Source organism: Schistocerca piceifrons, chromosome 1 (assembly GCF_021461385.2).
Source record: "Schistocerca piceifrons isolate TAMUIC-IGC-003096 chromosome 1, iqSchPice1.1, whole genome shotgun sequence".
NCBI classification, from domain to species: domain Eukaryota; kingdom Metazoa; phylum Arthropoda; class Insecta; order Orthoptera; family Acrididae; genus Schistocerca; species Schistocerca piceifrons.
The window spans coordinates 70,198,497-70,214,047 of NC_060138.1; the positions used below are offsets into that span (position 1 = coordinate 70,198,497).

General features: G+C 43.9%; 1 protein-coding gene across 1 annotated transcript in view; it reads left to right on the forward strand.

Annotated features, from left to right (window-relative positions):
* Window positions 1-3,479: 3,479 nt before the first annotated feature.
* Window positions 3,480-15,551, forward strand: part of LOC124790801 — a 114,981-nt gene continuing 102,909 nt past the window's right edge. The window contains exon 1 of the mRNA XM_047257811.1: window positions 3,480-3,617. Within this exon, the coding sequence (XP_047113767.1) occupies window positions 3,573-3,617 (45 nt within the window). The 5' untranslated portion in view covers window positions 3,480-3,572. The remainder of the gene's footprint in view (window positions 3,618-15,551) is intronic.

A 15,551-nucleotide genomic window follows, 5' to 3' on the forward strand; every position in this document is an offset into this window, starting at 1 on the left:
TCAAAAGTCATAGAAAACAGTGCATATACGCAAATTTATAATTTAGAAAGTAATAAATTACTGAGTAATAGACAGTTTCGCTTTCGATCTCAGCTATCAACAACAAAAGCAGTAGATTCTCTCCTTGGTAACATTTATGAAGGATTTGAGAACAAGAAACTCACTTGTGCCACACTTTTAGATTTAAGAAAATCCTTTGACTCTATTAGATATGAGATAACGATAAAAAAAGCTAGTGCTGCAACATACAAACAGGCTACTTAAGTAGAACCAGGACAAAGCTGCCAAAACGCTTTAAAGAACAAAAGATAATGACACTGTCTAGTATATATATCTACAAATGTTTAATTTATGCTAAAGGAAACAAACAATTTTAACTTGAGATCCCAAGATCATGTCCATAATACTATAAATATTAGGAACTTATATCTTCTGTACTCAAGACTGACATTAACACGTAAGAGCCATAAGTACCTAAGTTGGGCAATCTATATCAAACTCCCAAAGACAGTGAGCGATCTGTCAATGAGTATTTGTACACATACGATACAAGTGTGCTTCAAATGTACGCCATACTACTCAACTGATGAGTTTCTAAATAGTGACACAAAAGAGATACGCAGTAAGCAGCCAATAACTACGTATGAAATATGCCTATATCTATGAGATTGTAATGTACAAGCACTTACACTTTTTTCTATATAGAACTATGGTACTTAAGGTAAAAAATAATTATAAATGACACTGTTGTATAACATGTGATTAATGTAACATATTATTACTATTATTGTTCCCATTATTATTATTATTATTATTATATTACCACTGTATAGTACCACTATGTGTATGAATATTTTATTATCACCATTATTTTAGCATATGTATCTACTTGTCTTGCATATTCATATTTATGTAATTATATTCGTTTTATGTATTGACTGAATTGATGAAGCCAATTGTATGGCAATCATGCCAAAAGGCAAATACAGATTGTGTACTATTCCATTCTATTCTTTAGATTCTCCAGTTTTTGGGTTTTCGTTTTCTAGTTAAATGGTTTTTGTTTGGGACAAGAAGAGCATTTATGATACTAATTACGTAATTGGTGAAAATTTCATAAACAAGATGGGCACTGGAGACATGCCTTAGAAATAATGTGCCCCACCCTGCTATGCTGAGAAGATGCACTAGTTTCTTCAGGTTGTATTTTCTTAGTATTAAAATATTTTTAGATTTATTTACGTTTGTTCCTGTCTACTTTTATAAAATTTGTTAACTCTATTGTTAACATGGTGATCCAAGAAAATAAATTCTTTCACATTGGTGAAATATATACCATGAGGACAGTCAATAAAGACATTATCTAAGCATTGTTTTAGCTTAGTAGGTTTTGAATTAACATAATGAAAATTGTGCTTGCGTTAGGATATTCAGTAACTTTTTTTACATTAGATTTGTTACAAGCTGTGTCAAAGCATGAATTTATACAGGGTGAATCACTAACTATTGCCACTTAGAATAACTCAGAAAGTATGATGGTAGCTGAAAAGTTTATGCGACAAATATTGCATGGGACAATGGGGGCCATAATATGTTGTTACTAGGTAGGGTCGCTTCAGACATATGAACTCAACTTTGCTTTTTTTAAAAATGGGATGCTATAATTTGGTACTTATTTTCTGATAGCTGCTATCGAGATGAATCCAATGGTAACAGTAAGGTCTTTGCAGATCAATGAAGGTAAAAAAAGGTGGCATGAACGTCCATTTACAGAAGGTGTTCGAAGTGATGACCATTGGTATCAATGCAGTGCTGCAATCTTCCTATCATGGATTGAGTGGTATTCCGTATCACTTCGGCACTTATCAAAACACATGCTCTGACAATTCTCTCTCACATATCTTAAGGAGTAGTTGGAATGTCTTTATAAACAATGTCTTTTACGAATCACCAGAGGCATCAAGTCTGGTGAACCAGCTGGCCACGACCATAGACTTACTAAATAAAAACGCCACGACACATCTCCGCTTCCAATCCAACAATTTGGGAATTGTCTCTGCAACTCATTTCTAGCCATCAGCGAAAAATGTGCCAGACACCCATTGTGTCGATACCACATTCTATTTAAGAGACCGCATATTGTCAATAACGCTTACAGAAATTATTAGCGTTGATGCAAGATAAAATACGGAACCAAAATACGTTAATGTGAAAGGCAATCGTATTTGACAAGAGATTAGGAATAACTTTGAATTTCTGGTGACTGGAAGGTCATAGTAATGCTTGAAGTTTATTTCTGTAATATCATCTAGCGCAATCAGTCAAATTCTGTAGATACCTGTGAAGCCGTTGTATCGACCTGGCAAGGATCTGTTCATGCAATTAATGTAAAATAGTTTTTTTACGCTTTGTGATAATTTGTAAAACTGGCATGTATTTTTAGACCTCTCATTATTCATTACACATACATGACATATTTTTTTGAAATGGTAGCGTTCCTCCAAACTGCTATGTAATGGACCAATATATACTATATTTTCAAATTAATGAAGTAAGCAGTGTCGTAGGGAATCCGCTGTTAACCATCCTAAAGTGGTACAGCCTATACAATGATTCTTTCGTGTTAAAAGACTCCTTAAAAACTGATCCTGAGGTATGTTATACGCACCTGCGTATCGAAAAATAAGCAATGCACACTAACGCCTTGTGGCTGGCTCCTGAAGCTCTGTCAACATTTGAATGGAGAATATTGTCCGACTGGCAATACTTGACATCAAACGTTCAGCAGCTATTGACAAACTGAGGTCCATCAATACTCCTTGTCATTATCCTTAGTATAGACGACACGTCAATAAGCGCCATCAGGCCGTCAATAATTGGCAATTTAACAATATTATTGAACATATGAGTGGCACCCTTAGGCCTACACGAAATTTAATTCCACAACACAGGAAAGAAGCTAATCTCAATTCTGCTCTGTGTTGGCACAAATCACGAACGTCGACAGTACAAATGAAAAATCAACAATGACACTACATTTGACAATGTCAACGATGAGACTTCCATAAAACCAAACAAAAAAATCAGTACATCTCAGAAATCCACACCTTGCAGGATTTCTCTCCCGTCCGCGATTTGATGAACTCGACACTTTTCCCCAGTGTTCACCATATTTTTATCTGGTTATAACTTTGAGACTAAACCTATAACATTTAGCTAACATGAAGTAACGGAAAGTATGTCTCATGAAGTACGTAATGACGCCAATAACTTAGTTTCGTCAAATTTGGTCTTAACCCGATCTTTCCATGTAGTCTTAAAATGCAGTTCATTGCAAATTGGTCAAGCTGTTGCTACAAATACATTCTCATATACTCATTTACGTAAAATCTATGGAGTTGCACATGTTTTCTCAAACCCACCAAAATTGTGAAATGCTTGATTGATGTGATAGTCTCTTTAACATAAATGCTTTGACTGCGCGGGAAGTCGTACAGTATTGTGAAAAAGAGTTGTTTATGTGTTGGCAGTATATATGTAAATATTTTCGCATACGAGTTTGAAAAGTAACAATGCCGGAGGTACAATTAGTGAAAGTGATCAGCTGTAATTTTCAGGTACTTACATGTATTATAATATTCCAAAACTGTTCATATTAATGTTTTCACTCCTACACAGCTGTTTAGTCAGTGCTATCACAGACTTATTTCCCGAAGGATTTGAACTTACTTTACATGACAAGATTCAGTTACTGTGAATGTGCCTTGGCAAAGTAGTTTTACACGTACGTAGTGCACATTTATTTTTATCCGATCTGCTATGTGTATATATTCAAGCTTGATGCCTCAAATTTCTTCGTAAAAATGTCATTCAGTAACTAGGAGTTTTTATACACCATCCATTGATGTTTGCCCCCCACCCCATCCTTTTCAGTTAATATTTTAATCAAATAATATTTACCTATTTGTGCATTTTACACGCTCTTGATGCAATGCAATAGATTATAGCTTACATGATAATTTATATATGTATGGAAATTTCAATTATTATTTACAAATTGATGGTGTGCCATTGTGAAAGCAACTTTTCCCTACCTAGACATTTCGTAATTTTTGGCATTTCCGTGAACACACATTACAGTTTGCCACTGGCTAACGCATTATGTTTTATAATTCCTTGTGTTTTATCTGCACTTTTCTCGTGAATAAAACTTTTACGCCATTGTTCCAAATAACAGGCATTATCTTGATTCTTTAACTCTCACCAAGTTCATTTCTTACTTTTGATGTTCTTACTATTGGTCTTATTATTCCTTAATGCGTGAATGGTTTTTTCGTCATATACACATATGTTGTTGATTTATCTACTCCTTCTGTCATTAATTCTTGAAGTGTCTATTTGATCTGAAGGTGGTTATTGTTTGGATTGGGTTGGACATGGTCCATAACGTCCGTTACATGGATGAACATTTCAGTGTTAAAGAAGTCTTGAAGTACCCGTACTTTGCCCTCTCCCCTTGCCAATCTGTGCAAAAAAGAAAATAACGTGATTTTCTGGAGACCTTGTGTTCACTTACAAAAGATACAATTTTACTTTGCATTTCCTTATGGCTTTGTTTGAAAATCATATTGTGATGACGGTAATAGGCTACAGAAATACAGCTGAAATTATGTATGTCATCAACAAGTATTTGTTATTCATGTAAACTTGATACAGTCAGATCAAAAAATCAGTAGGCTCTACAACTAAAGAGCATTTATTTTTAAAGTAGGCTAGTTGTGTTTCAGTAAGTTGACGTATTCATGTACGGTTAATTTTGACCATAAGTAGGATTTAGTTAATGTGAAAACATATGCTGGCTACCATTAATAATGATTGATTGGCTCTAATGAACAATATGATCCATCATTGTTTTCTTTAAAGTGGATGATTATGTGTTGTGTAATTGGCCTTGAAGATGTATTTGTATGGTTGTAGTTGTCATGTCGTTCGTATTATTTAACAATACGTTGACAATATTAAGTAAAGGATAGATTGCTACTCACTGTAAAGATGACTCGTTGAGCTGCAGACAGGTACAATGAAAAGACATTATAAGTTTTGGCCAAAGCCTTCTTCAACAAAGAAAACACACACATTCACACAAGCAAGCACACTTCATGCAGACATGATCACTACCACTGGTAGCTCTGACTGGAATGTGTCTATCACCTGAATAGCTATCTAGAGTGGTGCAGGGAAATGGGGAGGTATGCAGGGTATGGGTCGGGGGAGAGAAAATGGTGCTGTCTGGTGGGATGGCAGAGTCTAAATTGCGACCTGATGAGACTTCCAGGCGCAGCGTCAGGAGGTGGGGTGTGAGGGGAAAACAGGAACTGGAAAGGAGAGGAGCAGGGAAGGGGAAAGGACAGGTGGATGCATTGCCAGAGGATGACGCACAAGGGTGGGGGAACAACAGAGGGAGTGGAAACTGTTCAGTGGAGGGTGTGGGGACAGTAGGCTACTGTAGGTTGAGGCCAGGATAATTTTTGGAGTGGAGAACATGTAAGGGTAATGCTCATCTGCACAATTCAGAAAAGCTGTTGAGGCACAGTTCAGAAAAACTGGTGGCGGAGGGGAGGATCTAAGTGGACTGGACTGTGAAGCAGCTGTTGGTTTCAAGCATCCATCCTCTAGGTGGCCCATGGCATTAGATTGTGCCATGCAGATGCCGATTGCTTTATCCCAGATTTGTTTGTAGGTGATGCCTTCAAAGGAGAAGTAATTTGCTCCACTATCTCTCTGCAGTTCCGGTTCTTGTACCACACAGTGCCATGCTCGCACTATTGATGCTAACTTCCTTTACACTAACATCCCTAATGCTAATGGCCTTGCCACTATTGAACACTATATTTCTTAACGCCTGACTGATTACCAAACCTACAACCTGCTTCCTGCTCACTGGGACCAACTCTATCCACACCCACAATACTTTTCCTTTGGAGGCATTGCATACAAACAAATCTGGAGTATGGCAGTGGGCACACACATGTAGCATTCTATGTCAACCTATTTGTAGGCCATCTGAAGGAATCCTTCTAACCATCCAGAAATCCCCTTACCTGGTTCAGGTTCGTTGATGACATCTTTGTGATCTGGATCGAGGGAATGTACCTCCTATCTACATTCCTCCTCAACATCTTCTCCCCCATTCACTTCACCTAGTCCTCCTCAATCTGACAAGCCACCTTGAAGATGTCTACATTTGTACCTCCATCCTTGTCAAACCAACTAACCACCAGCAATACCTCCACTTCGACTGCTACCACCCATTCCGTACCAAGAAGTTACTTCCAAACAGCCTAGCCACCTGTGGCCGTCGCATCTTCTGTGAGAAGTATTCCCTCTCAAAATATACCAAGTGCCTCGCTGAGGCCTTCACAGACCATAATTACCATCCCAAAATGGTACAGAAACAGATGTCACATGCCTTTTGTCTCCAGTCACCCACTACCTCCCACAGTCCCACTTCACAGCCTGTGCTGTCTTGATCTTTCCCACCAACACCAGCTTTTCTGAACTGTGCAGGTAGGAACTCTCCCTGCAATATATCCTATTTACAATAAACCTTCTTCACTCAACCTTTGTTAATCACCATCCTTCACCCACCTGTCACTTTCCCTGTTCCCATTGCAGCACTACGTAGCTTTCTATTCCACCGGTGTACCCACTGTCACTTCTCTTCCGCCCCGCTCTTGACCTAAACTTCCGACTGCAACTTCCGACTGCACCTAGCTGCCATACCCTCTCCCTACCTCGTGTTTGTATGCTCCCACAATTAGCTGTTTACTGTCTCCTGTCCTACTATCCCTCTCCCTCCCCATCTCAGCCTTCTCTTTATCCCCACCATCCAGACTGCTCCTCCAATCGCGCATTGTTGCTTGCAGTATGGCCTTAGCAGCCAGAGACAGTGTGTGTGTGTGTGTGTGTGTGTGTGTGTGTGTGTGTGTGTGTGTGGTGTAACCCAAAAAAGGCCTTTTGGCCGAGAGCTTACTTGGTTAGCAACCTTTTTGTTGTGTCTGTAAGCGACCAGCATCTCCAGTGTATGTTGAGTAGCTATCTATCCTTTTCACAATGTTGTAGTTAGTTTTATGTTCCATGATAAATTGTAATGTTGTGGAGTGAGTCATTTTACATTCATATAACAAATTAATTTGTAAATATGGCTACATGCTGACTTTTACAAGGTGGTGGTGTTCTTTCTTTCTCTCTGTTTTTCTTCTTGTTCTTGTAACTATACAGGAATGAGTTAGTAATTTCTACCCGCTAACTTTCACACATTACAACAATAGAAATTCTTCTGTGGAATAGAAAGAGTTGTCAAGGAGAAACTTTTTCAGTTTATTTTCAGATTGTATGTTGCTGTCTGTCACACATTTTATGTCAGTGTGTAAGTGAGCAAAGATTTTATGTGCAACATTATGCACCCCTTTCTCCCCTCAAGACAAAAATACTGCGGAATAATGAATGTCATTTTTCCTTCTGGCATTGTAATGCATCATTGTTCCATTTGAGATGTAGTGGATTATTTGCAACAAACTTCATAAGGGAATAAATATGCTGTGAAGCAGTAGTCAGAATGCCCAGCTCCGTGAACAGATGTCTACAAGATGATCATGGATGAGCACCACATATTATTCATGCAGCACATTTTTGAGCAATGAAGAATTTCTTTCTTAAGGATGAGTGGGAATACAGAAGTGTTGGATTCCAACTGCTTTGACCCATGACGTCACCAGAATGGTGGAAACGACCATTCTCAACGTCTCCAATATGGCGCCCATGATGTCATTACATAAACGACAGCAAACACGAAAATACATATAAAACCCACACACCCATCTTGGGATTACGGAAGTGTCCGATTCCACCTGTCTGCTTTGACCCATGATGTCATCAGTATGGCGGAAATGGATATTCTACGCGTCTCCAGTGTGGTGCCTATGATGTCACAACATACACACGGCAAAAAACATGAAAATACGTATAAATAAGACAATAACATCTCCCTCCAAAAATACAATCAAACTAATGGGACAACCACAGGAAACTGGGGGTTTTAGGGAGGGGATAAGCTAAACATAGCATCAGACACTTCCCTTGACCTATATAGGTCAAAAGCAGCTGACGATGCCACAACCAACGCATACTGCAAAAACTACGGAAATTGGAATCGGACATTTCCCTTGACCACAGCTGACAATACCAGAACACCAATACCTACATACAAAACTTCAAAAATTGTAATCGGTCATTTCCCTTGACCTAATATAGGTCAACCATAACTATTGATACAAAACAACAAACACCTACAACTACGAAAAACAGAACCAAAAGCACAACGCCTCAAAAATTCAGAAGTCAAACATCCCTACGTAAATGAAAACACATTCGATACACAAGAAGTACATGAAACATTACAACTCGAGAAAAAGAGAACCAAATAAACAATTACTGCCCACCAACAACTTTCAGCGCTGCAGAGTAGCTCGTCCATCACACACACGCACACACACAGGGTGCCATCAAACACAAGATGACATGTACAAACACAACCAACTCAAACTCTTAAGCTCCGCACCGTAATGGCATCACACACCACAACACTCTTTCGTCATGGGCCAAAGCAGACGGGTGGAATCGGATGCTAGAACGTTATTCTGTATATTATTATTTAACGAAAATATGCAAAGTATGTCATCATACGGATTTGTCTTTCTCCAAGATTTGCAATGATTCTAAGTGGAAATGTAGCTGAGCTAAGTTGGTTTATGAGTTCCAAAATGTGCTTTTTCCAGTTTAAATGCTCTTCAATATGGACACCTAATAATTCACCTTCTCAAGAATGTTGGAAAATGATGTCAACAGTGTATCAGGTCAGCAGTTATTGGCATCTCTCCTATCATCTTTCTTAATTAGGGATTTGACAGTGATATATTTCAGTCATTCTGGAAAAATGCCTTGAGTTAGCGATGCAGTACGTATTTCAAATAAGACCAGCCAAATTGTATGGGAACAAATCTTTAGCACTCCATTGGAAACTCCATCAGTTAAGGCCTTTGTCAGCAGTACACACACACACACACACACACACACACACACACACACACACACACACACACACGTCTGCAGTCTCAGAGAGTTGAAACTACGCTGCAAGCAGCAGCACCAGTGCATGATGGAAGTGGCGACTGGGTGGGGGTAAGGAGGAGGCTGGGGCGGGGAGGGGGAGGGATAGTGTGGTGGGAGTGGCGGACAGTGAAGTGTTGCAGTTTAGACGGAGGGCAGGAGAGAAGGTGGGGAGGGAGTAAGTAGCAGAAAGGAGAGAAATTAAAAGACTGGGTGTGGCGGTGAAATGACGGCTCTGTAGTGCTTGAATGGGAACAGGGAGGGGGCTGGATGGGTGAGGACAGTGACTTACAAAGTTTGAGGCCAGGAGGGTTACGGGAACATAGGATGCATTGCAGGGAAAGTTCCACCTGCGCAATTCAGAATAGCTGGTGTTGGTGGGAAGGGTCCATATGCCACAGGCTGTGAAGCAGTTATTGAGATGAGGGATATCATGTTTGGCAGCGTGTTCAGCAACAGGGTGGTCCACTTGTTTTTTGGCCACAATTTTTCGGTGGCCGTTCATGCGGACAGACAGCTTGTTGGTTTTCGTGCCTACATAGAATGCAGCACAATGATTGCAGCTTAGCTTGTAAATCACATGACTGGTTTCACAGGTAGCCCTGCCTGTAATGGGATAGGTGATGTTAGTAACCGGACTGGAGTAGGTGGTGGTAGGAGGATGTATGGTACAGGTCTTGCATCTAGGTCTATTACAGGGGTATGAAGTAAGGGATTGGGAGCAGGGGTTGTGTAAGGATGGACGAGTATATTGTGTAGCTTCGGTGGATGGCGGAATACCACGATAGGAGGGATGGGAAGGATAGTGGTAGAACATTCCTCATTTCAGGGCACGGCAAGAGGTATTCGAAACCCTGGCGGAGAATGTAATTCAGTTGCTCCAGTCCCGGATGGTACTGAGTTACGAGGAGAATGCTCCTCTGTGGCCAGACTGTGGGACTTTGGGAGGTGGTGGGAGACTGGAAAGATAAGGCATGGGAGATATGTTTTAATACAAGGCTGGGAGGATAATTACGGTCAGTGAAGGCTTCAGTGAGACCCTCGGTATATTTTGAGAGGGAGTGCTCGTCACTGCAGATGCGACGGCCACGGGTGGCTTGGCTGTACGGAAGGGTCTTCTTGGAATGGAATGGGTGGCAGGTGTCGAAGTGGAGGTATTGCTGGTGGGGTTAGTTGGTTTGATATGGACGGATGTACTGATGTAGCCATCTTTGAGGTGAAGGTCAACATCTAGGAAGGTGGCTTGTTGGGTTGAGTAAGACCAGGTGAAGCAAACAGGGGAAAAGTGAATAAGGTGTCCTCACCTTTAATCCAGATAGCAAAGATGTCATCAGTGAATCTGAACCAGGTGAGGGGTTTAGGATTCTGGGTTTTTAGGAAGGATTCCTCTAGATGCCCCATAAATCGGCTAGCATATGATGGTGCCATGTAGGTGCCCATAGCTGTACCGCGGATTTGTTTGTAGGTAATGCCTTCAAAGGAGAAGTAATTGTGGGTGAGGATGTAGTTGGTCATGGAGACTAGGAAGGAGGTTGTTGGTTTGGAATCCATAGGGCGTCTGGAAAGGTAGTGTTCGATAGCAGTAAGGCCATGGGCATTAGGAATGTTAGTGTACAGGGAGGACAAAGTTGATGCAAGGAACGCACTACCACAACAGCTTCCGATTCCTCGGGTGTCGAATGCTTTCCTACATCCACCGTTGTTCCCCCCATTTAATGACGCTAAAGAAGACTGGGAAACATACTTACATCGACTGAAACAACATTTCACGCCTTTTCATGTCACGGATGACTTGTTTTTTGTCTTTCGTCTCCCCAGACACTTTCTTTCTTCTCCACAAATTGGCACCGTTGTCCGATCCTGTGACTCACTCTTTCCAGGATATATGCCTTTTGCTGACAAACTATTATTCACAATGCTACCATGTGGTTGCCTTTTGGCTGGAGTTCCTCCAGTACCATAAACAGCCTGGTCAATCGTATCATTCCTGTGTCACGGACTTGGAGGGTCTCAGCCGTCGATGTGGTTTTATGTGCACCAGTCAGCAGTGTAAGGCTTCGTATGTGGACTCCCTGATCTGCGATGTGGTGGTTTAGCTAGCTCCCGATCCTGAGGTCTGCACTGCGGTGTTGAGACTTGATAACCCATCCTTGGAAGAGATTCTCGGCATTGCCCACTCATTTGAAATTGCTCAGGCGGCTAACAAGCATCTCATGGTGCGGCCGCAAGTGGCAGCGATCAATGCGTCTCGGTGGGTTCTGCCCTTGCGACGTCGATGTGGCCCAGCCATCAGAGGCCAGCCCGTCAGGACACCTCTTTGTCTGACGTCTCTATGGCATCGGCGCTTCTGCTCGCTGGTTGCGCGTCCCACTTCCATCTTGCCCACAGTGCTTTACCGTATATTCTCGAGTTGATTGTCCCCACTGCTGGAAAACGTGCACGCTCTTTGACAAGGAGGGCCACATGCGAATGGTTTGCCGTAGTCACTCGACACGCTCTAGTCCTTCCCCTCCTGCGCCTCAAGATACCGTACATGCTCTACAATCGGTCATCCCACTGGATGACCCATCAGTGCGGAAGCTTTTCTTCACACTCCGCCTTTTCACTGAGGATGTCAATTTCCAGGTCGACGCTGGGGCCACCGTCTCCCTGATTCGAGTATTTTTGGTCTGGATGCGTTTCAACTGTTTGGCTTTTCAATTTCCAATGAAGTTAAGGTCGTTTCCATGGCTGTTCCTTTTCAGGACTTGGACGATCTGTGCTCAGCTTTAGTGTCATTGCTTGGAACGGATCTCGGATGTGCTTCAGATTTTCAGGCACACATCACACTTCAGCTGGATGCGCACCCTCGCTTTTTCCGGGCCTGACCCCTTCCGGTGGCCTTACGGCCAACAGTAAAGCAGGAACTTGATCAGCTCCAGGCTGCTGGCTTTCTGGAGCCTGTGACATACAGTGCCTGGGCGACACCATTGGTGGTCATACGGAAACCCAGTGGGTCCCTTCTGCTGTGTGGGGACTTCGGCGCTACTGTCAATGCTCAGTAGACACTTACCCCATTCCTCGACAGGAAGACCTTCTCGCCAAGCTTGCCAGGGGAGAGTACTTTTCAAAGATCAACCTGGCTGAGGCACAACACAAGCTACCCATGGATGCCAATTCCCAGAATACCTTGGATATCAACACACCTTTCAGATTATTCATGTACAAGCGCCTTGCATTTGGTGTCTCTTCAGCGCCAGCTATTTTCCAACAGTTCCTGGAGCAGCTTACACATCCTATCCTTGCCTGCGTGAATTATCTGGATGACATCTTGGTCACCGGGTGTTCCCGCCAGGAACATTAGCAAAACCTTAGCGCCTTATTTCACACTCTACAGTCTGCAGGTTTACACTGTCAGCTGGACAAGTGTTGATTTTTTCAACCGGAAGTGGAATACTTAGGCCACTGGCTTAGCAAAGATGGCATTCCCCCTTCGGGCTGTAATGTTGCGGCCATTGAGGCTCTTCCTCGTCCTGAGGACTTATCTGAACTCCAGGTATTTTTGGGCAAGGTTACTTATTACTTGTAGTTCTTACCCCAGGCTGCCTCTGTAGCCCAACCCCTCAATCACTTGCGTCGCAAAGGGGTACCTTTTGATTGGACTCCTGCCTTTGACCAGGCTTTTCTCCGTTTAAAGGCGATGCTAAAGTGTGCCCCTTGCCTTACCCCCTTCTCTCCAGACCGCCCCTTGGTTGTGGCGTCTGATGCGTCAGCTCACTGCATTGGAGCCGTCCTCGCGCATCGGAATGCCGATGGCTCAGAACAGCCCATTACTTATGCATTTAAGACATTGACCCCAGCACTACAGAACTACTCCCAGATTGAAAAGGAAGCCCTGGCGATAGTGTTAGCCATCCAAAAATTTCATACCTATCTCTTTGGGGCAAAGTTCACCCTCCTGATGGACCATAAACCCTTAGTTATGCTTTTCGGACCCCACTCTCACCTTTCAGAGCGGATGGCTCAACATCTCTAGCACTGGGGGTTATTTTTACAGAATTACGCTTACACCATCCGGTATAAACCCACCACCCGCACTGCTAATGTGGACGTCTTATGGCTCCTCACATTTCCACGGCTACACGCCGAGACCCTATCTTGCCATAGGTTCTCTACTACGTGGTCCATGGGTGGCCTTCCTATGTTACTAGTTGGATGCAGACCGACTTCAGCCCGTGGCATCACCTGTCCCACAGGCTCTCCATGGTCGATGATGTCTATCTGTTGGCCACAGAGTCAGATGCACATCGGGTGGTCATTCCTCCATATTTGCGGCATCAAGTGCTCAGTTTGTTACACCTTCCAGAGCGGACGGCTCAACGTCTCCAGTGCTGGGAGTTATTTTTACAGAATTACGCTTGCCGCTGGGATGTGCTGAATGGTCTGCCTCTTATGGCTTCTCACATTGCCACAACTACACGCCGACACCCTATCTTGCCACAGGTTCTCCACAACATCGTCCATGGGTGGCCTTGCTATATTACTCATTGGATGCGGACAGACTTCAGTCCGTGGTGCCACCTGTCCCACAGGCCCTCTGTGGTCGATGATGTCCTTCTGTTGGCCACAGAGTCGGATGCCCATCGGGTGGTCATTCCTCCGGATTTGCGGCATCAAGTGCTCAGTTTGTTACACCGTGGGCACTGAGGTATGTCCCGCATGAAAGTTTTGGCTGTCCGGCACTTGTATTGCCACAGCATTGATGGTGGTATTGACCGCCTGGTTCACAGGTGCACTGTGTGTGCACATCACCAGGTAAGCCCCCTCAGTCATTTGCATCCTGGCCTGTGCTTCGCCATCCCTGGGATCACATCCGTCTCGATTTTGCGGGCCCATTTTTTGGGTCCATGTGGTTACTTATCATTGATGCCTACTCCAAATACCTATATGTCGTCCGCCATGGAGGCCACATTCATGGCCCTGGCTCAGGTTCTCGCCATTGAGGGCCTGCCTCACACATTGGTCTCTGATAATGGCCCCCAATTCACGGCATCCTCCTTCTACGACTTCTTTCAGGCCAACGGTATCAAACATATCCATAGCCCGCCTTTCCATCCTTTCTCCAAAGGCGCGGCAGAGAGGCTTGCGCGCACATTTAAACAGCAGTTGATGAAGGTGGTTGAAACATCTCCAACCATGTTGGCCCACACCCTGTTCTTGAGCACCTATTGCACCATGCCAATTGACGGACGTAGTCTGGCGGATCTCCTCCATGGGCGACAGCTGCAGACCCTGCCCCATTTGCTGATGCTGTCCCCATCCCGCCCCCACTCCCGGCCCTCTCAGCGTTATGCCCCCAGTGCGGCCGTGTGGGCCTGCATGTCTGTGAGCAATGCATGTTGGACGCTTGCCATGGTTGTCGCAGCCCATGGGCGGCTTGTGATGTCAGTGCAGACGGTGAAAGGGTTGGAGCGCCACTATCATAACCTAACCAGATCTGCCCGCGTACCCCCCCCCCCCCCTCCCGACACTTCCGCTGATGCCTCTTCCTCTGCTACCTCCTTCGGGTACAGACGTGGTCCTCAAGTCGCCGTCACTGCCCCCAGTTGACGCCTCCCTGCTGGGTTGGCGGCTCCCTCTGCCGCCATGGCCTCTGTGTTGGTCGTCATGGACACCTCAGACGTCTCTTCCTCCCTGCTAATGGCGGTTGACGAGCCCGGGTCTTCTCCCATCTGCCAACCGCCGTGGCTTTGTCTGGGGCGTTTCCGCCCCTACATGCAAGTTTCAGGGGGGAGGGATCTGGTACCGAGTGCCACGGGTTTTGAATCCACGCCAGACTGCTTGGACCTCGATTACCACTAGAGTTCTCTGCAGCCATCATGCCGTAAGCCGTGGCTGCACACGCTCCTGGTCCACATATAATGTGAGGGTGCCACTGTGGAGAAAATGCTCCCAGCAGCCAATAGCGATGTACCCTATCATGTATTTAAGCGCCTGCCTCTCACTCAGCGAGGCAGTCTGATATTCGCGTGAGTCTCTCGATATCTTGCTTACAGACATCACGTTTACTTTGTTTATTTCCGTGTATGAGTGGACAGTGTTGATTTCGTGAGGTTTTCGCGTGTGATCTCATTGCTTCTTGGGTGTTGTTGTTCTTGGTGTCTTACTCGGTCATCTGTCGTTATGTGTGTTCATCCTTTCCCATTCGGTCATTTTGTTTATTCGCGGGCCACTCCCGTTTGATCCCGCCATGCTTTTGTTCATAGCATGCCCGTGACTGTTCTGGTCGCGGTTACAACAATGTGGACTGTCAGTTCATTGAATTTTATTTTGCTACTTTTTGTTGTTGTTTGTGATGTATTCTGTTGATTGTTACTTGAGGTGTGTGTCTCTGCTATGTTTAT